General features: G+C 47.8%; 2 protein-coding genes across 2 annotated transcripts in view; both read left to right on the top strand.

The window, feature by feature from the left end:
* Positions 1–447: 447 nt before the first annotated feature.
* Positions 448–2,437, top strand: PARS2 (prolyl-tRNA synthetase 2, mitochondrial). Its single transcript, XM_006139687.5, has one exon. It carries the CDS (start codon positions 809–811, stop codon positions 2,282–2,284), a length of 1,476 nt encoding a protein of 491 aa, XP_006139749.3. The 5' UTR covers positions 448–808; the 3' UTR covers positions 2,285–2,437.
* A 9,438-nt stretch (positions 2,438–11,875) lies between these two features.
* The window catches only part of MROH7 (maestro heat like repeat family member 7), a 37,827-nt gene continuing 23,161 nt past the window's right edge, over positions 11,876–26,541 (top strand). The window contains exons 1-6 of the mRNA XM_075936041.2: positions 11,876–12,712; positions 16,634–16,737; positions 17,089–17,175; positions 19,653–19,741; positions 21,578–21,704; positions 22,866–22,961. Of these exons, the coding sequence (XP_075792156.2) occupies positions 12,652–12,712; positions 16,634–16,737; positions 17,089–17,175; positions 19,653–19,741; positions 21,578–21,704; positions 22,866–22,961 (564 nt within the window). The 5' untranslated portion in view covers positions 11,876–12,651. The remainder of the gene's footprint in view (positions 12,713–16,633; positions 16,738–17,088; positions 17,176–19,652; positions 19,742–21,577; positions 21,705–22,865; positions 22,962–26,541) is intronic.

Genomic DNA, 26,541 nt, shown 5'->3' with positions numbered 1-26,541 from the left:
CCTTCCCCAATTAAGGCCTTCCAGGTGTAGGGCTGCCAATTTTACTTGGACGTTTTCCTGGAGGTTTCATCACTTGACATAACCTTTAAGGAAAGACTCTTAGTCTTTCATTCTTGGAGACTCCAGGACAAGCCTGGAGGGTTGGCAACTACAGAAAAAGCACTGATCATAGAGTTCAGCCTCCTAGCGGAAGGAGAGTCTTCCCTGGAAGGAAGTGGCTGTTCCAGACACTTCCTCCACGGTCTCAGGTAAAACGCTTCTCCCCGGAACTAAGCAAGGTCGGGTGTGGGGGGGGGGGGGGGAAGGACACGTGCCATGGAACGTTTCTGATTGGGTAGCTGGCCCCAGCGGAGAGAGGAAAGCCGGTTGGGGCGCATGCGCACATGCTTGCAGGGCTCCGGCGGGCACTTCTGGCGTGGTGGACGGACAGGCGGGGTGCCCCCCCCCTTAGGCTTTGTATCAGCCGCTGCCTGAGGCGCGCGCGCGGCTCCGAGCCCAGCATCCCCCAGCGAGCGCGCGGGGCTCCAGCCTGTACCAAACGCGCGAGAGGGGGGGGGCGAGTTTCCCGAATCTGCGCTGGGGCCGGGCCCTGTCCACGCGGGTCAGTGACTGTCACCGCCGGGCAGGCGCAGTGCTCGCACGCGGGGTGGCAGCCAGGGTCGGGCACCTGCTCCCGCAGAGCCGGCTGCTCTCCCCCCCCCCCCCGCTGGATCTGAGGCGGGTCCCCTGGAGCCGTGTGGGTGCCCCGCGTGCGTATCCGTTACCTGCCCCCAGGCTGCAGCCCGACATCCCTAGGGGCTGCCTGTGCATGGCTCTGTCCCGCTGCAGGCCCCACAGCGGCGCCTCCCCTGCTCTGGGCATGGCAGGGCTGCTCAGACGATGGACGGATCTGCCTCCTGGCCAGGCCCCCGCTGCCCTCCAGCCGCAGCGCCGGCCCGGGTGTCACCAGGCTCCCACGCACAGAGCAACGCGCCTTGTGCTGTCCAAGCTCTTTCAGCCTCTGAATCTTCGGGAGGACAGCGCGGCTGGGCTGGACAGCAGATCCGATGAGCTGACGTGTAAGAGTCAGAGGCTGATGATGCAAGCAGGGTTAATTTACCCCTCCGGCCCTGGCTGCTACTGCTACATGCCCTACACTGTTCGAGCAATGGAGAAGCTTGTCAAGGTGATAGACCAAGAAATGCAGGCTATTGGGGGACAGAAGCTAAATATGCCCACTTTAAGTTCTGCAGAGCTCTGGAGAACCAGTGGAAGGTGGGATTTAATGGGCAAAGAGCTCTTCCGACTTGCAGACAGGCACAGCAAAGAGTACTGCCTGGGACCGACGCACGAAGAGACCATCACGGACCTGATTGCCTCCCAAGGGAACTTGTCCTACAAGCAACTGCCACTCCTAGTGTATCAGATAACACGGAAGTTTCGAGATGAACCCAAGCCCCGGTTTGGCTTGCTGCGCAGCAGGGAATTCTACATGAAGGATATGTACACATTTGACACCTGCGAGGAAGCTGCTCACCAGACCTACAGCCTGGTGTGTGAGGCCTACTGCAACTTGTTTAACAGGTTGGGGTTCCAATTTGTCAAAGTGCAGGCAGATACAGGCAGCATTGGGGGTAGTATGTCCCATGAGTTCCAGCTCCCTGCAGGTGTCGGAGAGGACAGGCTGTTGATCTGTTCCAACTGTGGTTTTTCAGCTAATGTGGAAACAATAAATCCTGGCCAGACAGACTGCCCAGCTTGCAAGGGAAAATTAGCTGAGACCAAAGGGATTGAGGTTGGGCATACATTTTATCTGGGCACCAAGTACTCGTCTGTTTTTAATGTCATCTTCCACACTGCTGAAAATAAGCCTGTTCTAACAGAAATGGGTTGCTATGGCTTGGGCATAACTCGGATTCTGGCAGCTTCTATCGAGGTGCTGTCAACAGAAGACAGCATCCGTTGGCCAACCCTCATTGCACCTTACCAGGTCTGCCTCATTCCCCCTAAGAAAGGCAGCAAGGAAGAGATAGGTGCAGCAATAATGGATAATTTATATGACAGTATTGTTGAAGCCGTGCCTCAGATAAAAGGGGATGTTGTGCTGGATGACAGGACTCATTTGACTATTGGTAAAAGATTAAAGGATGCTAACAGACTTGGTTACCCATATGTTCTAATAGCTGGGAAGAAAGCTTTTGTTAATCCCCCTGAGTTTGAAGTTTGGAATCAAAACACTGGGGAGATCATGTTCCTTACTAAAGAAGGTGTAATTGAATTTCTGAGTAAAGTGCAAGTTCCCTGACTTTCCTGTCTTTGGTCTGTTATCCTTGGGATTTTAAACGAACCGCAGTTCCTGGCATTAATGATATATATATTTGGCATGAAATCTAATCTGTTTCAAAACATGAGTTAGAACTACTTTTTAAATCCTGCCCCTGTATCCCTGTTAACTTCTGTGGGTTTCACAATCATGTTCTTTTTCCTCCTATTGCCATGTGATGTACCCAAACAAAGGGGGAAACCAGCCAAGGCTTTGATCCTGTCACAATTAATATGCTTACTTGTATTGACAGTTCCATGCTTGAATGAAAATGCAGGCTCAGGCTATGTCTAGACTGCATTGCTTTTCTGGGATTCCGAAGCCCAGGGAGATTACTTAGAAACCCTGGAAGCTGAATAGCACATACTGCCTCATCTGCTCTAGAACCACCATGAGACATCATAAAGCAAAAATATCCCTCGCCAAACCCCCAACCAGGGAGGCCAGTGGCCCTGGCAGCACTAGAGAAGGCTGAGTCACTCCTAGCTTATACCTACTAATCATGGATTCCTATGGGTAGCTGGCTTGGAGTTAGGGTTCCCAAAGGTAGGGCTCCCTACCCTGCAATTCAGAAGAGTTCTGCAAAAGTCCTGCCTCAAGGATCCAGTTTCAGGGTCTTAAGCTTAAATACTAACATGTTCTTTCTCTAGCTACCGAATCTCACTTGCATACCCAATGAGCTGCCATTTTTGAATAAGAGGCTCTTGCACCCCGAGGAGCTGTCTACACTGCCCCTTCTTGCGCAAGAAAAACCCTCTTGTGCAATGCCATTATTCCTGAAAATAATTGGCATAACGGCATTGCTCGAGGGTTTTTCTTGCACAAGAAGGGGCAGTGTAGACAGCTCCTTCAGGCGCAAGAGCCTCTTATGCAAAAATGGTGACTCATTAGGTATGCAAATGAGGCTCGGCGATATTCCACACTTAGCCTCATTTGCAAATTTCTAGCGCAAGAAGCCGTGAGTGTAGACATAGCCTTTGTGAGCAAGATCTGGCCACTGAGAAAAGACATTTATCTAAGATTGATTATATTGGCTTACATCAAAGGTCCATCTAGCTCAGTATCCTGTCTTCGCACAATGGCCAATGCCAGGTGCCCCAGAAGGAATGAATAGAACAGGTAATCGTCACGTGATCCATCCTTTGTCACCTATTCCCAGTTTCTAAAAAAACAGCTAGACATCATCCTTGGCCATCCTGGCTAATAGCCATTGTTGGGCTTATCCTCCATGCATTTAATTAGTTATTTTTTGAACCCTATTATCGTCTTGGCCGTGTCAACATCTGCTGGTAAAGAGTTCCACATGCTGACTGAGTTATATGAAACAATATTTCCTTTTGTTTGTTTCCAACTGCTGCCTATTTATTTCACTTGGAGTCACCTAGTTTGCTATGAGAAGGTATAAATAACATTTATTTACTCTCTCTACAGTCATGATATTATAGACTTCTATCATATGCCTGCTTAGTCGTTTTTACAATTTCAAAAGTCCTAATTTTACTACGCTCTCCTCATATGAAAGTTGTCTCATACCCCTAATCATTTTTTGTTGCCCTTTTTCTGAACCTTTTCCAATTCCAATATATTTTTTTTGAGATGGAACAAAAGACAGGACTATGCAGCACTTTAAAGACTAACAAGATGGTTTATTAGGTGATGAGCTTTCGTGGGCCAGACCCACTTCCTCAGATCAATTTGTGGAAGAAAATTAGCACGACCATATATACCAAAGTGATACAATCAAAAAAAAGTGAACACATAAAATTGACAAATCAGATTTTAGAACAGAGGGGGGAGTGAGGGGGAAGAATAGTGTCTGTGACACTAAAATGACATTATGGGTGATAATTGGGGAAGCTATCTTTATAATGGGTGAGATAATTAGCATCTTTGTTAAGACCCATATGTAAAGTGTCAAATTTAAGCATGAATGACAGTTCTGAGACTTCTCTTTGAAGTCTGGAGTTAAAATCTCTTTGAAGCAGTATGCATGTTTTAAGGTCATTGAGAGAATGGTCAGTCTAGTTAAAATGGCAAGCAACAGTTTTCTCTCTGTGAGAGAGCCTGACAGACATTAGGCTCTAAAATCTGATTTGTCAATTTTATGTGTTCACTTTTTTTTTATTGTATCCCTTTGTTATATATGGTCGTGCCAATTTTCTTCCACAAATTGATCTGAGGAAGTGGGTCTGGCCCACGAAAGCTCATCACCTAATAAACCATCTTGTTAGTCTTTAAAGTGCTGCATAGTCCTGTCTTTTGTTTCAGCTAGATCAGACTAACACGGCTGCATCTCTATCACTTCTTTGAGATGGGGCAACCACATCGACATGCAATATTCAAAATATAGGTGTAATAGATTTATATAGCGGCAATATGATATTTTCTGTCTTTATCCATTTCTTAATGATGCCTAACATTCTGTTCACTTTTTTGACTGCTATTGCACATTGAGTGGATGTTTTCAGAGAAATATCCACAGACTCCAAGATCTCTTTTTTGAGTGGTAACAGCTAATTTAGACTTATTTTATATGTATAATTGGGATTATGTTTTCTACTGTGCATTACTTTGCATTTATCAGTATTGAATTTCATCTGCTATTTTGTTTCGCAGTTTTGTGCTATTTCTTCATAACACTTTGCAGTCTGCTTGGGACTTAACAGTGCTGAGTTTTGTATCATCTGCAAATTTTGTTGCCTCCCTATTTACCCCTTTTTCCAGATCACTTATGAATGCAGAAGACCCTCACCATTTGCGAATACTGGGAGCCGCTACTTCCAGCCCCTCTGGTGAGCTCCCTGTGGCTCCTGAACTCATTGCGGGGGCCAGAAGCCACGGGGAACTCACCATGGCTCCAGACAGCTGCAGAGTTCTCTGCAGATCCCAGCCCCTGCCTCTCACTGGAACAGGAGACCCGTGAATGTGTGGAACCATGGCTAGTGAATCACAAAAGTCTCCTGCATGTTGAATAGCAATATAAACCCCTTGCCTGTCCCACACTCTGCTGACTTCCCTGCAAACAAGAGTGTTTTCAGTGGACCTGGAAGATGTGGTCTTGGTCTCTCCAGGGTTTATGTGCCTTTTTGCTCCATTGCCATTCATGCCAAGCCTCCTGCTGGATTTAACAAAATATTTATAATCTTCACTCTCTTTTTCATAGCGTTTGACTATCAGTAAGGAATGTGGCATTGTCCTCTCCAAAAATCCCATTGTGGTTATCCACAATAGGGGAAGTGGAGGTGGCTGACAACCTGGGAAGCAGTGATCATGAGATGGTAGATTTCAGGATCCTGACCAAAGAAAGAAAAGAGAGTAGTAAAGTACACACCTTGGACTTCAAAAAAGCAGATTTTGACTCCCTCCGAGATCTGATGGGCAGAATCCCCTGGGATGTTAACATGAAGGGGAAAGGAGTCCGGGACAGCTGACAGTATTTTAAAGAAGCCTTATTGAAGGCACAGAAAGAAATCATCCCGACGGTAGCAAGAGAGGCAAACATGGTAGGAGACCGGACTGGCTTACAGGGGAAATCCTTGGTGAACTTAAGCACAAAAAGGAAGCTTACAAAGAGTGGAAACTTGGACAAATGACCAGGGAGGAGTTTAAAGGTATAGCTCGAGAATGCCGGGGGGCTATCAGGAAGGCGAAAGTGCAAATGGAATTGCGACTGGCTAAGGATGTGAAGGATAAGAAAGGTTTCTACAGGCATGTTAACAAGAAGAAGGTGATCAGAGAGGGTGTGCGGCCCCTAATGGATGAAGGAGGTAACTTAGTGACAGATGATATAGGGAAAGCTGAAGTACTCAATGCTTTCTTTGCCTCCGTATTCACGGACAAGGTCAGCTCCTGGACTGCTGCGCTAAGTGACGCAAGATGGGATGAAGATGGACAGCCCGTGGTGGGTAAAGAACAGGTTAGGAACTATTTAGAAAAGCTAAACATACACAAATCCATGGGTCCAGACTTAGTGCATCCGAGGGTACTGAGGGAGTTGGCAAATGTCATTGTGGAGCCTTTGGCTATTATCTTTGAAAAGTCGTGGAGATCGGGAGAAATCCCTGATGACTGGAAAAAGGCAAATGTAGTGCCCATCTTCAAAAAAGGGAAGAAGGATGATCCAGGGAACTATAGGCCGGTCAGTCTTACCTCGGTTCCTGAAAAAATCATGGAAGGGATCCTTAAGGAATCCATATTGAGGCACTTGGATGAGAGGAAAGTGATTAGGAATAGTCAGCATGGATTCACAAAGGGCAAGTCGTGCCTGACCAATCTGATTAGCTTCTATGATGAAGTAACTGGCTCGGTGGACATGGGGAAGTCAGTGGATGTTATATACCTTGACTTTAGCAAGGCTTTTGATACGGTCTCCCACAATATTCTTGCCAGCAAGTTAAGGGATTGTGGATTGGATAAATGGACGGTAAGATGGATAGAAAGATGGCTAGAAGGCTGGGCCCAACGGGTAGTTATCAATGGCTCGATGTCAGGATGGCGGTCGGTTTCTAGCGGAGTGCCCCAATGTTCGGTTCTAGGACCGGTTTTGTTCAATATCTTTATTAATGATCTGGATGAGGGGATGGATTGCACCCTCAGCAAGTTTGTGGATGACACTAAGCTGGGGGGAGAGGTAGATACCCTTAAGGGCAGAGATAGGGTACAGAATGACTTAGACAAATTGGAGGATTGGGCCACAAGAAATCTGATGAGGTCCAACAAGGACAAGTGTAGAGTCCTGCACTTGGGACGGAAGAATCCCAAGCATAGTTACAAGCTGGGGACCAACCGGTTAAGTAGTAGTTCTGCAGAAAAGGACCTGGGGGTTACAGTGGATGAGAAACTAGATATGAGTCAACAGTGTGCCCTTGTAGCCAAGAAAGCTAATGGCATATTAGTTTGCATTAAGAGGAGCATTGCCAGCAGATCCAGAGATGTCATTATTCCCCTTTATTCGGCTTTAGTGAGGCCGCATCTGGAGTATTGTGTCCAGTTCTGGGCCCCCCACTACAAAAAGGATGTGGATGCATTGGAGAGGGTCCAGCGGAGGGCAACCAAAATGATTAGGGGGCTGGAGCTTATGACTTATGAGGAGAGGCTGAGAGACTTGGGTCTGTTTAGTCTGCAGAAGCGAAGAGTGAGGGGGGATTTGATAGCAGCCTTCAACTTCCTGAAGGGAGGTTCCAAAGAGGATGGAGAAAGGCTGATCTCAGTAGTGACAGATGGCAGAACAAGGAGCAATGGTCTCAAGTTGTGGTGGGAGAGGTCCAGGTTGGATATTAGGAAAAACTATTTCACTAGGAGGGTGGTGAAGCACTGGAATGGGTTACCTAGGGAAGTAGTAGTGGAGTCTCCATCCCTAGAGGTGTTTAAGTCTCGGCTTGACAAAGCCCTGGCCGGGTTGATTTACTTGGAATTGGTCCTGCCTAGAGCAGGGGGCTGGACTTGATGACCTTCTGAGGTCTCTTCCAGTTCTATGATTCTATGATCCTCAGGCATGGCTGTATATTTAAAAAAATCAGTCTCCACCTGGAGATGTATGTTTCTTAATCTCTTATTGAAGTCAATATAAAGTAAAACTAAGATGTGAGGAGAAGGGGTCTGGGAGAGTGTGTATAATAAAAATCCTCAAATGACTTAAACATCTGGTAGCAAATGTTGTTAAAGGCTCTAAGATGCTACAGTTGAGAAACCAAAGATGAGGAGTCAAATCTGTCTTTATCAACACCCACTGAAGTCACTACCATTGTCTGTATGAAGCTGAGAATAGCCCTTACTGACTCAACTGGAGTGTTATGTACTTAGCACTACTGAAAATCAGGCCGTGCGCTAATTAGGCATAATGTGGGGAAATTCCCTTCTTAAATCCCTTAGCCTGTAAAAGAAAAATGCCTCGGGGATTAACAAAAATGGGTAGAACTCAGATATGAGATAGCAGGTTCTCCTTCTGGGGGAGAAAGTTTGTTTTGTTGTGGGTTAGTTGTAGTTCCCTTGCTGTTCATCAGGGAGTGCAAAAGGTTTTTGACAAAGGCAAAGCAAACTGCATTGTTGTTATGTGCCACAATCAGAATATAGATTTCTGAGCTGGGGGCCTGTTCTCCACTGCCTGGTGTACTCTCTCTCATCTGTGCAAGGTGGCTATAAAATTCTTGTCTGACCTGGTGATATTTTACACCGCTGTGCCTGGGGCATCAATGATTCCACAAGGTACAAGGCTTTGGAGAATCAGGCCAGGGTTTCTTTCTTGGTCTCAGGAAGTTCCCAGCTTTGCTTGATGACTCCCCCAAATCTGCTTTCGTCCTTCTCAAGCCCACCCTGCTCCCTCCCGTGTCAATGGCAAACGTCCTGCTGATGTTCAGAGGGAGCCGGATCCCATCTTTCATGAGGATGGGCCTCCTGCTGAAGTCCACCTGCATATGAGTCCCTGTTTGCTGGTGCTGAGGGAGTCTCTGTGGCTTTTGGCACTATGATGCCAGGAGGATATGGACTGTCATGGGCACTTCTGCCGTACTGCGATTATGGCCTCCAAACTCAGTATCCGGCAAATCCATTAAACACCATGTTTAGGGGAGAACTACCTTGTTTCCATGACAAATCTGCTATCATACCCCTATTGTGAAAGCTTCTCCTGCTGGTGTGTACTACAGTGACCTCTCCTTGTCAGTCTTAGGCCTTGTTCTCCTCTGTCATTGTTATCCCCTGAAAGAAGTTGAATCTACCTGACAGCTGTGAACATCTGGCACAGACAGGAGGTAATGGGATGCAGAGATTTCTTTCCTCCTGCTCAGATCCATAAACGTGGCCAGACGGATCAATGTTGAATGGGCTTTTAGCAGGATTCCAAGTGTGCACAGTTTGCTATGCTCTAGGGGCCAAATCCTCCACTGGTATAACCCAAGATAGCTCCATCAGTGGAATTACACCAATGTTAAGAAGCTAAAGTTCTGGCCCTCAAAGCGTATCCATGGCCGTATCGATCTAGGGTTTAAGGGAAAACTCCAGTGATTGATTCTAATGCCATAAATCACTGATTCTCAGCCCTGTGTGGTGGGCTGTGAGCAAATCTCAGGGGGTCCACCAAGCAGAGTCAGTATTAGACTCTCTGGGGCTCAGAGCAGAAAGCCACAGCCCCCCTGCATAGGGCTGAAGCCCTGCCTCTCAACTCTGCCACCTGGGCCGAAGCCTGAGCAATGTAGCTTTGCAGGTCCCCTGTGGTGTGGGGTCCGAGGCAACTGCCCTGCTTGCTACCCCGAAGGCCAGCCCTGCTTTTTATATGCAGAAAACCAGTTGTTGTGGCATAGCTGGGCCATGGAGGTTTTATGGCATATTGAGGGGAGAAGGGTAAGAAAGAACTAGATTGAGAACCCCTGCGATAGAATGCTAGATAAATACTGAATGCTGTAAAAAGGAGTTATCAAAGCAGTCCATGGAAGGACCTGTCACAGTTTCACCATCTCCACTGAACAAAGGGTGCTGCATACTTACTCACCAAGGCTGCCATTTTAATAATTCTCCATTGGAGGTGCAGCTGGGTAATGCAGAATAGGACAGAAAAAAAAAATCAGTTTTTCCATTAGCGAGCATGAGAAATCAGAGTTTTAGAGTACAGGCAGTCCTGGGGTTACGTACAAGATAGGGACTGTAGGTTTGTTCTTAAGTTGAATCTGTATGTAAGTCGGAACTGGCGTCCAGATTCAGCCGCTGCTGAAACTGATCAGCAGCTGATTCCAGGAAGCCCAGGGCAGAGCAACTCTGCCCCGGGCTTCCTGTAGTCAGCGCTGGTCAGTTTCAGCAGCGGCTGACTTCGGGACGCCTGGGGCAGAGCAGCTCGGGTGCTGCTGGGTTGGTCCAGTAGCGCGGCCGCTCCTCGGCGCTACTGGACCAACCCAGCAGCACCCCAGCTGCTCTGCCACAGGCGTCCTGATTCAGCCGCTGCTGAAACTGATCAGCAGCTGATTCCAGGAAGCCCAGGGCAGAGCAACTCTGCCCCGGGCTTCCTGTAGTCAGCGCTGGTCAGTTTCAGCAGCGGCTGACTTGGGGACGCCTGGGGCAGAGCAGCTCGGGTGCTGCTGGGTTGGTCCAGTAGCGCGGCCGCTCCTCGGCGCTACTGGACCAACCCAGCAGCACCCCAGCTGCTCTGCCACAGGCATCCTGATTCAGCCGCTGCTGAAACTGATCAGCAGCGGCTGAATCAGGACTCCTGGGGCAGAGCAGCTGGGGTGCTGCCGGGTTGGTCCAGTAGCGCCAAGGAGCGGTGCTGCGGGACCAACTGGCAGCGCCCCACCAGCTCTACCACAGGCCCCGGGCTTTGCTCCACGTCTCCCTGGTCTGCTGGGGGGGGGCACTAGCTGCGTCCCCCCCCCCCCCCCAGCAGACCAGAGAGACGCGGAGCAAAGTGGCAGAGGACCCGGGCTGGACCACGGCGCTTCCAGATCAGCGCCGCGGTCCGGCCCAGGTCCTCCGCTGCTTTGCTCCCCGTCTCCCTGGTCTGCTGGCTCCCCCAGCAGACTAGGGAGACGGGGAGCAGCTTTTCTCGCCCCGGAGGAGGCGGGCGGTGGGACCAGGCGTCCCGCCGCTCCAGTCCTCCGGGGCGAGAAAATCCCCGTTCGTAACTGCGGATCCGACATAAGTCGGATCCACGTAACTCGGGGACTGCCTGTAGTTGTAAAGTCCTCAATGTATTCAGTTCACTTCTGGTTAACTTTCATTTAAACTTTGTTAAAATAATTAAAAAATAAATAAAGAGCTTTATATCCCCTAGTAAGAGAGCTATTCTATGTGTCTGCATTTTTCCAACTGTCAAATTAAGCCTCCTCTTTGATAACTATGTATCTTTTAAAGATTATCTGCAAGCATTTTTACTGGTTTGTTTTTTTTGAACTTAGAATAACATTTACAGCACACTGGCATTTTCCTTAAAACACCAATAATTGGAAAAGCTGAACATGTTGAGCATGATCATTTTTAGTTCACTTTAGGCATCATTGTATTTCCTTTTAGCCTTCTAGGTAAGAGCAACATCTTTAGGCACACATAAGGTAAACAAAATTGAAAGAATGATTGTACAAAATTTTAACCCTAAATTCTCCCAAACCTGACATTTCTATTTTTCAGGCAAGAAAGAAAAAAAGGCCAAATGCTGCTCTCATCTAATAAATACAGATTTAACTGGGGCTGTGCACCTGCACAGGGATTCTCTATTCACAGATCTAATTGCAGGATTGGGGCCAAATTCATGGATTTCTGTTAACACTGGGGTTAGTCTGGATTTATACTGGGTAAATGAGAACAATGTTTACTACTCAGCTCTAAGCTGCAACTTCTGTGTGGTTCCATCTAGCTAATCTATAGTGTTAGTGGAAGATTTTATTTTTGTATAACTCAATGAGCACAAGTGGCAAGGAGTCCTGTGGCAACTTATAGACTAACTGAAGTGTTGGAGCATAAGCTTTCGTGGGCAAAGACCCACTTCATCAGAAGTGGGTCTTTGCCCACGAAAGCTTATGCTCCAACACTTCAGTTAGTCTATAAATTGCCACAGGACTCCTCGCCGCTTTTGCAGATTCAGACTAACACAGCTACCCCTCTGATACTTGACTCAATGAGCACAGACTATTGTTTTAAAAACAGCAGTACTCAGCTGATTTCACACAAGCAGGACCATTATTGAGGAGTGAAATGTGGTAGGTTCAAATGGTAAGTGAGTTGTTATGCAGAACAGCACGCCAGCTGGACTGGACAGTTCTCTGAGGACTTGATCCTACACCTATTGGAATCAAAAAGTCTTTTTGATTAATTTCATTGGGCACTTACACTTCACTGACGCCACGGCGCTCATGTTTCAGAGCAAGCTGCATGGTAATCTGGGTAAGGTGGCTGAGGGCAGTGATTATCCAAAGCAAGGAACTGATTGGTCATTAGATGGTTATGACATCAACAGTGCTACTGCTTCATTTGCATATTCAAAGCAGTGACATTTGGAAGTTAACCATAACAAGCTGGGATAAATTATCATTCCCGATTCTCTTACAGAAAGGCTGCATGTGTACTTGGACCCACCCCTACAGGGAGATGCAAGAGAGAGACTTAGTTTGGGACACCTTTGCCTGATGCTTGAGAGGCGTAGGGCATAGACCACGGGAGCCAATAGACCACGGGAGCCAACAGTATCTCTTGAGCAAGTCGTGGCGCTGCTCTGAGGGTCCGAAAACACACCTCTATGACCCAGAAGTGGGAGGAAGGTGCCAAAATTTGGTCACTGGAGGTGAGGAGTCAGCTGATGTCCTGATGACCCAGCTGTGCCCTCTGAGGCTGGAGGAAAGGTGACCAAGAACGCTCTACATGCTGGCCCGATGGAGCACTGCACAGCACAGGCCACTTCTGACAGTGAAGAGCCACATGTGTCTGGAGGAGGTGAGGGGCCTATGCATGCAATATCCACACACAAACATTACATACTGGGGCATGTTCAACCAGAAAGGTCTCCAAAGAAATGGCATTGAGGCCTTAGGTCCAACTGGGTCTTAACTACCAAGGTGCTTGATTGGACCCAAGCTGATCAGATTGCAATTTTCACAGGTGCCGCAGAAACAGGGGCACCATTTCAGATTTTGGTGGGGAGGGGTGACCTGTGCATGCCATGATAGGGGAGGCATACTGAAGGCAGCAGCTTCACTAGTGTTATTGAGCAGGCTTAGTACAAGTCAAGCAACAAATCAGGAGGAGGGCGGGACAGACTCTGTCCACTCTTCCCCTCCACACATCACCTCTTTCCAGGGGCTACTAAGGCACTTGAAAGCTCTAGTTTTGTGGCAGATAATTTAGCAGATAGCTGACAAGAGCACTGTATCTAATTCCTATATAAAATAAAGAAAATTAAATATTAGATCTACTCAACTCTAATACTAACATTCTGATATTGTGTGGCAATTCATTTAAGGGACACTGATTGGGCTTAAAATTTTAATGTATATTCTTACTTCATTACTAATGAAAGAGAGAGAGAGCGTGAGACTGTCAGGACTCCCGGGCTCTATCTCATCCCTGGGAGAGGAGTGGGGTTGGTGAGATACAACAGGGAGCAGATACAATCTAGTTCTCTACAAGAACATCAGAATGGCCATGTTGGGTCAGATCAATGGTCCATCTAGCCCAGTATCCTGTCTTCCAACAGCGGCCAATCCCAGGTGCTTCAAAAGGAATGAATGGAACAGGTAATCATCAAATGATCCATCCTCTGTTGCCCATTTCCACCGTCCCTGCCCATCCTGGCTAGTACCATTGATGGATCTATCTTCCTTGAACTATTTTGTTCTTATTGGAACCCTGTTATAGTTTGGGCCTTTCCACCATCCCCTGGCAAAGAGTTCCACAGGTTTTTGTATGTTTTAAATCTGCCTATCAATGTAATTGGGTGGCCGCCTTGTGTTATCTTAATGAAGGAATACATTATATTTCCTTATTCTATTTTTCCACACCATTCATGATTTTCTAGATCTCTAACATATCCCCCAACTTTTAGTCATTTCTTTTCCAAGCTGAAAAGTCTCAGTCTTTTTAATCACTCCTCACATGGAAACTGTTCCTTACCCCTACTTGTTTCTGTCCCCATTCACTGTACCTTTTTCAATTCCAATATATCTTTTTTTTTGATGGGGTGACCAAATCTGTGCGCAGTATTCAAGATGTGGGCATACCAGGACTTTATATAGAGGCACTATGATATTTTCTGTATTCTTTCTTCTTTTCCTAATGATTCCCAGTATTTTGTTAGCTTTTTAGATTGCATATTGAACTGATGACTTTAAGGAACTATCCACAATGATTCCAAGATCTCTTTCTTGAGTGCTAACAGCTAATTTAGACCCCATCATTGTGTATGTATAGTTGGGATTATATTTTTCTGAGTGCATTAATTACTTTGCATTTCTCAATGTTGAATTCCATCTGCCGTGGTGTTGCCCTATCACCTAGTTTTATGAGATTCCTTTGTAACTCTCTGCAGCCAGCTTTGGACTTAACTATTTTGAGTAATTTTGTATAATCTGCAAATTTTGCCACTTCACTGTTTATCCCTTTTTCAAGCTCATTTTTGAAGAAGTTGAATAGCACTGGTCCCAATATAGACCACCGTTATTCCTTTTCTTCTTCTCCCCTCCCCCTGCCCTCTCTATCTTTTAAGTGGAGTGCCTAGCAAAGTTTTCATGATCATCTAATGAGCCTTCAATTACTTGAATGGCAAGCCTTTGGTTATCTTAATCATCCTGCCTCCCTCTATTTATAAACAAAGGCAAAGCTGGGCACAGCACACACTCTGCAGCAGTTATGAGCTGACTCTGGGGCTGAGACATGCCTTTTAAGCAGGCTTCAGGTATGAAATTCAGGGGTTCAAACTTTGGGAGGAGGGGGCCTGCGGTACTCTTAGCCCTCTTAATTGCCATCCCTGGTTCAACATCCATAGACTTCCAGTGAGAATCGGGTTCCTAACTCTCAAGGAAAATCCCAGCTTCAGTCTTCACAGTGCCCCCTTCGCATGGAAAAGATTATCATCTCCGCTTTATAAATGGGGAACCGAGGCACGGAAAGAGTCTGGGCTGAGTGCTACAGTCTGCCAAGTTAATTTTGCTGCCTGCTCCTCCTCTGCTGGAGATGCTCCCTCCAGCACCATGGGACTGTGCCGGGACCCGCACTGTATCCAGTGAGGGGGGGGTCACTGGGGAACGGTGCAGCGAACCTTCCACTGCTTTGCAGGGAGGCAGGGGAAGCTCCACGCAGCCACCGACAACAGGCCGGCTGGGGAAACCCAGCCACTGTCCTGCAAGCGGGGGCGGAGGAGAGAAGGCATCCAGTGAAGGGGAGTCAGCGGGGAACTGCGCAGCAAGCGGCGAACCCTCCACCGCTTTGCAGGGAGGCAGGGGAAGTTCCGCGCAGCCGCCGGCAACAGACCTGCTGAGGAAATCGTGTTATTCCGGGGACAGTCGTGTAATTCAAAAAACATTCCCCAAAAAAATCGTGCTATCACGAAAACATGTTAAGCAGGCACGTGTTAAGTAAGGAATTACTGTACACATATTCTTTCCTTATGCTTTTGATTATGTTTATTATAATAAGTTACGGTAGGTTTATATTGGCAGTTTGATTGTAACACAAGAGACTTACAGGCCATGTCCTTTATGTTGAGCTAAGGCAAAGTTAGTATTTTTGTCTGGAGCCTTACACTGCTTTAGGTGATTCTCAACCAGTGGTACGAGTATTCTTAGGGGTGCTTGAGAGAAGTCTGGGGGGCACATCAAGACAACTAAAATTTGGAGAAAACTGAATTTTTGTTTTAAGTTTTACAGCGCTTTATTATTTTTGTACTTTTTACACCCAAAAATGTCATCACCCACCCAACTACGATTAAGTTGTTTAAATAAATGTGTTGCAATGGTAGAAAAAAATGTGTCTGAAAACTATAGGTACTGGGGGTACTTACAATTTTCTTTTAAAGGGGTACTTTATAAAAAAAGGTTGAGAAACACTAACCTAGATAGATGGTGGTAAGATAAAGTGGCTTTCCATGGTACAGGTGCTTCCAAGAAAACCCTCAAACTTAGCAGGTACGCCGTTCCTTAGAAAAACCCAAAACAACCTATTGAGACCAGACCAGCTACCAGGGTAGGACAGAAATAATACATGTGATAGACAACCACAAAAGGCCCACAGTAATGAACTGACACATATAATAAGTTGAGATGAATGATATGCTGACCTATTGGAAAAGACACTTCACCATTAGTAAGGGGAGGAAATAGAAATAAGGAGAAAAGGAAATATCCCCACTGAATATGCATCAACCGTAACAACGTCAGCGTAACACATGATAAAAGTGGTATCCCAGCCTAGGGGTGGTAGGAGAAGGAGATGTAGTCTTTGGGAGGTGTCAGAATGACAGCCACTGGGTGACGATGGGGGAGGTGCAGGTGACGAGGAAGATGATGGCTAACATCTTGGGTTTTTCTAGAAGGACTGGTGTGAGTCTATGGTCTGGAAATATAGATGTACATTCCCTATTTCATCTTATGAAATTGGGGTGTTTGTGTCTGTGCTGAATGTGTTAGTAAAACTATATTTGCAAATATACAAGAGTCCTTGTAGTGTGAGTGTTGAATCTGCACATCAGAGTTCCCAACTACAGAATAATTGAATGCTGGGCATAATCCTGGGACAAAGGACCTGTCAACCCTCAAGGTGGTAACTGGAAATTCATAAGCAATCGTAGATCAGGCAGCTCACCATGCATCCCTTTTAACCAGCTGCTCAGAATTTTACCTTCTCTCTTCTTATTACATTCAGAAAATCCCAGTGGAGCTTGTGGGACAAGGCAGGATGTGGGTGAAAAGGAGGACAAAGTGCCGTCGGCATTGGAGATGGCGGCATTGAATGATTGTGATAAGCTGGTAGGAATGTGCTCTGTGTTTCTAGTGTCTCTCTACCTCACACTTCTCTGCACTTTAATCCACCTTTCCTATTACATTTATCATGCACTTAGCCTAGCTAGGCATTTATGCAGCGCTTTTAAACGCCAAAGGTTTTTACTTCATTCCATCCACTCAGCATGCACATTCAGGGGCCAAGCGGCTTGAGTTCTGCTTTTACTTGTAGGGGGGTGGTGATACATATGTATCGAACAACTCCCACACAACAGAGAACGTGTGACTCTTAAGACGGTGTTTTGATGACTGATGTTTATCTCTTTCCACCCTAATATCTCATGTTTTTTCTTTGCTTGGGTGGGTCCACGATCCAAGAAGGAACTTGGCAGGGAGGTCAGCGGGAACAGACAGAAAACGAACTCCCCCCAGAGCCAAAAACTCATTCTTGTCAAGCAGATTGTGGTGAGTAAGATCTGCCCATATGGCAGAATAGGATGGATGAACTATGCCTAGAATTTCGAGGAATGCTGGTACTCGCCTGCCTTATGAGAGCACAGATGAGACAGGCGTAGGCTCCAACACTCCAGAAGCAATGACTGTGGGTATTTATTCACCAATTCCATGTTATCCAAAAAAAGGTGCTCATTAAATAACCAGAAAGGTTAGTGTAGAATAGATGGAAGGGGTAACGCATGGCTGGTGAGTTGTCCTGCCATGGGAGCACTTTGTTCCAATGCATGTCTCTGTGCATTTCATTCAGAAGGGGTCTATTAGAAGCACCTTATCAAGCCACGACGCGAAGCATTGCCTGGTCACACAGGAGATCCCAACAGCCCATCTGTGCTACCTAGGCAGCAGCAGATCAGCCTAGTGCCAAGTTAAACTGTTGGGCAAGCTGTCTCCCACTTCACGCGGTCTCGTCCCCTGGGGTGAGAGAGTTAATGCAGAATCCAAGAGGAAACCCAGAAAATGGTCACGAATAAACCAGCTGAAATTGATGTAGAGTACTTCATAGGCATCTAGTCAGTACAGCTAATTCCTCAGCAGAGGGGTCTCCACTGAGAGAGCCCTTTCCCTGACTCAGTTAGAAAACAGACTGGCCCCAGGTCACTTTGACTGTCAAGTGGGGACACAGGACGAGAAGGTGAGAGAGGAGAGCAACTGGTTCAACTGCTTATAATGGATTTATTCATTTGGGGGCCTGGCTGGGACTTGGGTCTGGCCTTGGTTGTTAGCTGCCCTCCTTCTGCTCTCTGGAGCTTGGGTGGGGTGACCAGATCTCCTGTTTTTAAGGCCTCCTGCAGGTGTCCTGACTTTTTCTAAAAAATTGGCAAATTGTCCCAAATGTTCTTCTACCCTATCAGCACTGGTGGGCCCTGCTGCTGGCCAGATCCCTGAGTGCTGGCTGCCTGCCCTCCAGTGGTGAGTAGGCAGAAGTCCAGTGGCTAATGATGGGGTTGAGGTGAAGATGCAGTGCATGGGACCAGCTGCTCCCCTTGCTGGTCTGTCAGTGCAGCACCTGGCTCTTGGCCAGCAGTGCCCTGCTCCCTGGTTTCTAGCTGGTACTGTCTGCATTGGTCAGTGAGCGCAGGCAGGAGCCCCTGCTGCCCACACATCAGCCCTTTATGTCCTGCCATTTAGTCCCCCCACCCTCAGCTCTGCTGCTCCTTCAACACCCTGACCCAATGGGGCACGTCCTGCTCCCAGCACTGCACAAAGAACCAGCCCCTGATCAGAGCACTGAGCTCACCAACAGTACAGCTGGCAGGCTCCTTCCTTCCCTGTTCCCCCATTGCCCCCGGCTGGGCCACTGCCTCGGGAAAGCCTCTGGCCTGGGGCGCTGGCCAGGCAGAGGCAAGTCCTGCATTGTGCTCAAGTGTCACTCAGCACTGGCACAGGGATGCCTCTCTGCCTCTCACCTAAGCTCTGGAGTGGCAGGAATTTGTGGGGGGAGGGGGAGCAATTTCCAGCCTGACCCTGCTCCACAGCAGCCCCCAGAGCAGAGGCTTAGCAACCTCTTCACACACACACACACACTCCAACCCCATGTCCTACTCCAGCCCCTAATGTGCCCTCCTCTGCAGAGTCACCTCTCTGGCTAGGTTCACTGAAGCCCCTGCAGTCAAATTCCCTGGGCTCTGGTGCACAAGGCATCCTTAGGGCTTACGCCCTTCTGCACATGCTGTAGCCAGGGCACAGGAGATGGCTGGGTTCTCTTGATGGCCAGAAGCAGCCTGAAGATGTTAGCTGCCTTTTGACAGTACGTAGGCAGGAAGGGACACGCCACCTTGGATCGGTGAGCGGGAGGAGGGGAGTGATGAGCTCTGCTAGATCATCCTGCTCCGCCCCTGCAGCTGGAAGCAGCTCCCATCCCTTCCCTCCGGCACAGAGCCAAAAGGCTGCGGCTGGCCACATTCTGGTGAGAAACCAAGCAGAAATCTGGGGAGGCGGCATGTGACCCTGCATTCCCCCGCCCTCATGTTGCCCACATGTCGGAAGATGCTGTGCCAGGTCCCAGGAGAGGTGGGTCCATTCTGGGACCCAGCCAGGCATGGGGGGGCAGAGAGTGCCAGGCAGGAAGGGTTGGGTCAGACACCCCCCCAAGTGAGAGAGGTGTATGGGTGGGTGGGTGTCACCCCTCCTCGTTTGAGCCTTAAAGCCTTAAAGATAAGAAGGTAAATACAAAGAATCCAACTGCCCAGTTTTTCTTTTTATCAGAGCCTCAGTCAACTTGATGTTAATTTAGATGTTTGTATGATCAATTGCCATTGAACTCTCTTGAATGTAGCTAATTTTACCAGGTGTCCCGTCTTCAGCATAGGAAAATATGATCACCCCAGGCTGGGATCGCCTCTTTGTTAGGGGAGGGGGGACTAACATTGAGGCTAGCAAGGCTGCCAGGATCTCATTGCCACATTTGTCTCCTCTGGGATTCACAGAAGCACATTAAATCGCTGCCGCTGGACTCGCTGGACTCGCACTCCAGCTCTGTGCGCCGTCAGGGGATGCTGCTCATTGCAGACTGCAGGTACTCGGGCGTCCCACTCTGACTCTGTGGAGCCAGGAATCCCAGCCTTCCAGGGGGGACATCCAGCTCCCATTGCGGAGATTCAGCGGGACAGAACTCACCTCGCTTGCTGCGGGACTGGGCAGGTTATTCAGACTGACATGGAGGAGGATCTTTAATCCAAGCACTTGTTAAAGTGAACAGCATCTGAATGGAGTCCCACCTCGGTCTCTGCTCAGATGTCTGCTGAGGTTCCCCTGTGGGTGTGGGCTAATCCTCTCGCCAGCAGTGACACAGGATGCCAGTATGGCCATGTCCCTCCTGCTTTCCCCGGTGCCAGTCCAACGCTCTGCCAGCACACAAGCAAAGTGATGTCTTAGTTATGGCCCTGGACTGGGGCTCTGGAGATGGGGATCACTTCCTGGCTCAACCACAGTCTCTGAGTGGACATGTCAGTGCTTCAATTTCCCTTCTGTAAAATGGATAGTAATAATACTTCAGCCGCCTTGGACAGGGGTGGGCAATAATTTTTGACCGGGTTCCACTTCGGAAATATTTGAAGTGGCCCTGGGCCGCCCCAGAAAGGGCGGGGCCTCAGGTGGACGGGGTGGGGTCAGGACACTTCTGTGCTTCCCCACCCACAGACCCTGATTGGTCTTTGGGTGGGGGAGTGAGTGAAGTCTTTGCCCCCACCCCACCCCAAGAGAACCGCCAGCTATTCTGAACAGTTAGCGGTTTCCTCTAGGCACCTGTGCCCCTGGTGGTGGGAATAGACTTCACACACTCCCCTCTCTTGCCCCCCAGGTCAATCAGGGCCTGGGGCCAGGGGGAGCACACAAACTCTGTCCCCGCCCTGCAAGGGAGCATCGTGCTTAGAGTCATCCGCCAGCTGAGCAGCAGCTGGTCGTTGACTCTTAAGTGCCAAGCCCCTTGCAGGGTGGGAGGAGACTTCACATGCTTTCATCCCCAGGTCTTTTGTTCCCTGCCCTCCGGTGTGTGGTGCTTAGAATCAACCACCAGGGTTGACTCTAAGGGTGTGTGTAAACTACACCCCTCTGCCGACAGAGGGTTGTAGATTAGGCACATCGCTATTGCAAATGAAGCGGGGATTTAAATATCCCGTGCTTCATTTGTATAGAAATGGCTGTCACTTTTTGCCGATGCAGCACTTTGCCGGCAAAAAGCAGCAGTCTGGATGGGGATTGGTCAACAAGGAAAGCCTTTTCCGACCGATCCCTTATGCCTCGTGCAACAAAGTTTACAGGATTGGTCAGAAAAGTCTTTCCTTGTCGACTGATCCCCATCTAGATGGCTGCTTTTTGCCGGCAAAGTGCCGCGGTGGCCATTTCTATTCAAATGAAGCGTGGGATATTTAAACCCCCGCTTCATTTGCAATAGCGATGTGCCTAATCTACATCCCTCTGTTAGCAGAGGGGCGTAGTTTACACACACCCTAAGTGTCGTGTGCTCCCCGTCCTTAGGCCCTGATTAGCCTGGGGGCAGGGGAGCAGCAGGACTTTTGTGGGCCAGATCCGGCCCGCATAGGCCCTTTTGCCCACCCCTGTTCTTGGGCAATTACATTGTGTGCTCTTTTGGGCAGGGCAAATTGCTAAATAGCTATGGCTGCTAGCACCTTGGGCCCATATCTCAGCCGTGGCTTCTAGGTGTGACCATACCACCAATAACAAACAATAATAATTAGGCAGGTCCCTGCTGCTCCTTTATGCCCACAAGATTAGCACAAACCTCTTTTGGCCATGTTTTCCCATCCTTCCTCAGTGTCCCACATTGGCAGTATGAAAGCCCCGATGCCTTTTGCACAGTGGGGGTTCCAATGGGTGCTTATTTTTCTACTAGCAAAGTGAAGCCGCCTCTGGAGGGGAAAGAGAAGTCGGATGTGCTCGTTGTCTGCATTACCAGCATCTTTGCTCTGCCCTCAATAGAGGCCTTGCAAAGGCAGGAAGGTCATAAAGTAAATGTAAAGGTAATTCATTGTCCTCCCCTGAGCACATTGGTTTATCTACACCCACTCCTTTGACTTGCCTAGAACCTGAATCTGAATCCTTCCTACACTATCCAATATTGTTTAGCCATGAACACGGCTTGGCCATCCCTGTGAATCCCGGGCCACTCTTTGTGTGCCCTCCATGTGTTAAGTCCCACAGGGTTCCCTCAAAGTACTGTTTGGGGTTCTTTCAGGAAGCCCCTTTTGTGTGTTCCTCCAGCTGTCCAATGGCATGTCTGGCATGGCAGACATGCTAGCTTCATTCTTAACACATGGCCCAGATCGCTCCATCTTTTCATTCTGCAGGACTTTGCAAAGTTCTGCAGAACTCCTGCAGCTTAACTCCTTCCTAGGAAAATTTAAATTAAATTAATGGAGATTGCCTATCTCCTAGAACAGGCCTTGAAAGGTCATTGAGTCCAGTCCCCTGCCTTCACAGCAGGACCAAGTACTATCCCTGACAAATATTTGCCCCAAATGGCCTCTGCAAGGATTGAGCTCACAACCCTTGGTTTAGCAGGCTAATGCTCAAACCATTGAGCTATTCCTCCCTCCAAGGTATGTGGTTAGCCTCTCATGTGATGCCTACCATGGAGGACCCATGGACTGCTTTCCATCTGGTCCTCACCCTCTAGTCCTGTTGGGTTTCCCTCCTGGGAGTTAGAGTTCCCATCAACATAGCTCACATAGAGGGTCTTTGGAGCACACAAGCCTTCCCACCACATCGAAGTGCTGTCTCCAGGGGAGTCTGGTTTGCCTAGAGCTAATTGGAAAAACTTCCCCCTTGGTGTTTGGTGGGTAAGAGGCATGTGCGTTGTGAGGGGAGGAAAAGAGAGTGGGGATAACTGACGAAGGAGGAGTTCTCTCCACCCTGCTGAGATGATTACACACCACCAAGCTTTGTCCAGAGTCCAGTGACTGTGTTACAGCTTCCCTGCCCCAGGCCATGCTGCAGGCGGGGCCCACTGCTGAGCATGACCGAGATACTGGTTCCGCATCAGGCCCCCTGGCAGTAAAAACAGCCAATGGCGGGGTCTGAAGCAGAAACTGTAAAATGGGTGTAGTGTCACATGGTCCCCACAGGTGGCTTGACGGGCTTTGTCTGATGCCAAGTGCTGCAGCTCTTCTTCGTCCTTTCAGGATTTGTACAACCAGAGTGTGGATGCCCTGGAAGTGATGCTGAGAGCTCTCCTGTCAGAGAAGCCAACCCCAGCAGAGCTGCAGAACCTCTTAGACGTAAGCAGCATTGGGCTGGGACAGAGGGTGCAGGAAGCACCATCTTCTTGTGGCAGTGTGTGGGGGGGGGAAGGTGCTTGGGAGAGATGGCAGGGTTAGTGTTTCTGTTGTTATCTCCAGAATAGGACCCTGTGTCTTACTCCCTAGAGCGGAGGTCCTGTGTAGTGTTAGCTGCCGCAAAGGAAAGGAACTCTTCTAGAGCTTTTCAGGAGGCACGTCCTGGTCTTAGCGCCGCAGACTCCCTCTGTCCTTCCTTCCAGTTGCTGACAGTCAGGGCAAAGCTCTCCCCTTCCTCTGTCCCTCTCCCAGAAGCCATGCTGGGAATTGAAGCTGGGGAGCATTAATCACGGGGTCTCCCATCTCACTTGTGGTGTTTGAAAAGAGAAGCACAATAGCAAAGACTCTCCCCCTCCTTCCTACAGAGGCGACTGGACCTGGAGAAATAGGAATGGCTCTCAGGTTCAGAGAGACCCACTTCTCCCTTCCTCAGCAGAAAGACTGAGTGATCCATGGACAGGGAAATGGTACTTAGAGAAGACACACACCCTGGTTTCCTACTTAGAAAGTCCCTGAGGTCCAGGGAAAGGGGAGGATCATGAGATCTGCCAAAGTCTTGTCTGATTCTCTGGACATGGCTGAGGGTTCAGAAGGAGAATGGGACCAGACCTCTGGAGGGATGGAATACTGCAGCTGTCTCTCAACACAGTGAGCTGATTACAGAACACCACAGTCCTGGTCTCATCCACAAGCCTCATCTCAAAAAAGATATATTGGCATTGGAAAAGGTTCAGAAAAGGGCAACAAAAATGATGAGGGATTTGGAACGGGTCCCATGTGAAGAGAGATTAAAAAGACTTGGGCTTCTCATCTTAGAAAAGAGTCTAAGGGGGGATATGATAGAGGTCTATACAATCATGACTGGTATGGAAAAAGTGAATAAGGAAAAGTTATTTACTTATTCCCACAATATAAGAACTAGGGGGTCACCAAATGACATTAATAGGCAGCAGGTTTAAAACAAACAAAAGGAAGTTTTTCTTCATTCAGCGCACAGTCAACCTGTGGAACTTCATGCCAGAGGATGCGGTGAAGGCTAGGACTTTAACAGGGTTCAAAAAAGAGCTAGATAGATTCACAGAGGTTAGGTCCATCAATGGCTATTAGCCAGGATGGGTAGGAATGGTATCCTTAGCCTCTGTTTCTCTGGAGGTGGGTGACGGGAGGGATTATGTGAGGATTACCTGTTGTGATCCCTCCCTCTGGGGCTTCTGGTATTGGCCACTGTTGACAGATACTGGGCTAGATGGACCTTTGGTCTGACCCAGTATGGCCATTCTTTTGTTCTTATGATAATCACAGGGGTGCATTCATAGAATCATAGAATCATAGGACTGGAAGGGACCTCGAGAGGTCATCGAGTCCAGCCCCCCGCCCTCAAGGCAGGATCAAGCTCCGTCTACACCATCCCTGACAGATGTCTATCTAACCTGTTCTTAAATATCTCCAGAGAGGGAGATTCCACCACCTCCCTTGGCAATTTATTCCAATATTTGACCACCCTGACAGTTAGGAATTTTTTCCTAATGTCCAATCTAAACCTCCCCTGCTGCACTTTAAGCCCATTACTCCTTGTCCTGTCCTCAGAAACCAAGAGGAACAAATTTTCTCCTTCCTCCTTGTGACACCCTTTTAGATATTTGAAAGCCGCTATCATGTCCCCCCTTAATCTTCTTTTTTCCAAACTAAACAAGCCCAGTTCATGAAGCCTGGCTTCATAGGTCATGTTCTCTAAACCTTTAATCATTCTTGTCGCTCTTCTCTGTACCCTTTCCAATTTCTCCACATCTTTCTTGAAATGTGGCGCCCAGAACTGGACACAGTACTCCAGCTGAGGCCTAACTAGTGCAGAGTAGAGCGGCAGAATGACTTCACGAGTTTTGCTTACAACACACCTGTTGATACAACCTAGAATCATATTTGCTTTTTTTGCAACAGCATCACACTGTTGACTCATATTCAACTTGTGGTCCACTATGACCCCTAGATCCCTTTCCGCCATGCTCCTTCCTAGACAGTCGCTTCCCATCTTGTATGAATGGAACTGATTGTTCCTTCCTAAGTGGAGCACTTTGCATTTCTCTTTATTAAACCTCATCCTGTTTACCTCCGACCATTTCTCTAACTTGCTAAGGTCATTCTGAATTATGTCCCTATCCTCCAAAGAAGTCGCAACCCCACCCAGTTTGGTATCATCTGCAAACTTAATAAGCGTACTGTCTATCCCAATATCTACATCATTGATGAAGATATTGAACAGTATGGGTCCCAAAACAGACCCTTGAGGAACTCCACTTGTTATCCCTTTCCAGCAGGATTTAGAACCGTTAACAACCACTCTCTGACTACGGTTATCCAGCCAATTATGCACCCACCTTATCGTGGCCCTATCTAAGTTATATTTGCCTAGTTTATCAATAAGAATATCATGCGAGACCGTATCAAATGCCTTACTAAAGTCTAGGTATATGACATCCACCGCTTCTCCCTTATCCACAAGGCTCGTTATCTTATCAAAGAAAGCTATCAGATTAGTTTGGCATGACTTGTTCTTCACAAACCCATGCTGGCTATTCCCTATCACTTTATTACCTTCCAAGTGTTTGCATATGATTTCCTTAATTACCTGCTCCATTATCTTCCCTGGGACAGACGTTAAACTGACCGATCTATAGTTTCCTGGGTTGTTCTTATTCCCCTTTTTATAGATGGGCACAATATTTGCCCTTTTCCAGTCTTCTGGAATCTCCCCTGTCTGCCATGATTTTTCAAAGATCATAGCTAAAGGCTCAGATACCTCCTCTATCAGCTCCTTGAGTATCCTGGGATGCATTTCATCAGGACCTGGTGACTTGCTGACATCTAACTTTCCTAAGTGATTTTTAACTTGTTCTTTGTGTATCCTATCTTCTAAACTTACCCTCTCTCTGCTTGTATTCACTACGTTAGGCACACCTCCAGACTTCTCGGTGAAGACCGAAACAAAGAAGTCATTGAGCATCTCTGCCATTTCCAAGTTCCCTGTTACTGCTTCTCCCTCCTCACTAAGCAGTGGGCCTACCCTGTCCTTGGTCTTCCTCTTCCTTTTAATGTATTTATAAAAGGTCTTCTTGTTTCCCTTTATGCCTGTAGCTAATTTGATCTCATTTTGTGCCTTTGCCTTTCTAATCTTGCCCCTGCATTCCCGTGTTGCTTGCCTATATTCATCCTTTGTTATTTGTCCTAGTTTCCATTTTTTATGAGACTCCTTTTTTATTTTGAGATTGTGCAAGATCTCCTTGTTAAGCCAAGCTGGTCTTTTGCCATATTTTCTATCTTTCCTACACAGCGGAATTGTTTGCTTTTGGGCCCTTAACAACGTCCCTTTGAAATACTTCCAACTCTCCTCAGTTGTTTTTCCCTTCAGTCTTGCTTCCCATGGGACCTTACCTACAAGTTCTCTGAGCTTATCAAAATCTGCCTTCCTGAAATCCATTACCTCAATTGTGCTGGTCTCCCTTCTACCTTTCCTTAAGATCATGAA

The sequence above is a fragment of the Pelodiscus sinensis genome, chromosome 9, assembly GCF_052426305.1.
Source record: "Pelodiscus sinensis isolate ZL-2025 chromosome 9, ASM5242630v1, whole genome shotgun sequence".
Taxonomy (NCBI): Eukaryota; Metazoa; Chordata; order Testudines; family Trionychidae; genus Pelodiscus; species Pelodiscus sinensis.
The sequence above is the reverse complement of the archived record's forward strand: the minus strand, read 5'-3'. Positions and strand labels throughout refer to the sequence as shown.

What these genes read in the sequence shown, in the direction of transcription:
- PARS2 (XM_006139687.5), top strand. Translation starts at nt 809, where the DNA reads ATGGCTCTGTCCCGCTGCAGGCCCCACAGCGGCGCCTCCCCTGCTCTG.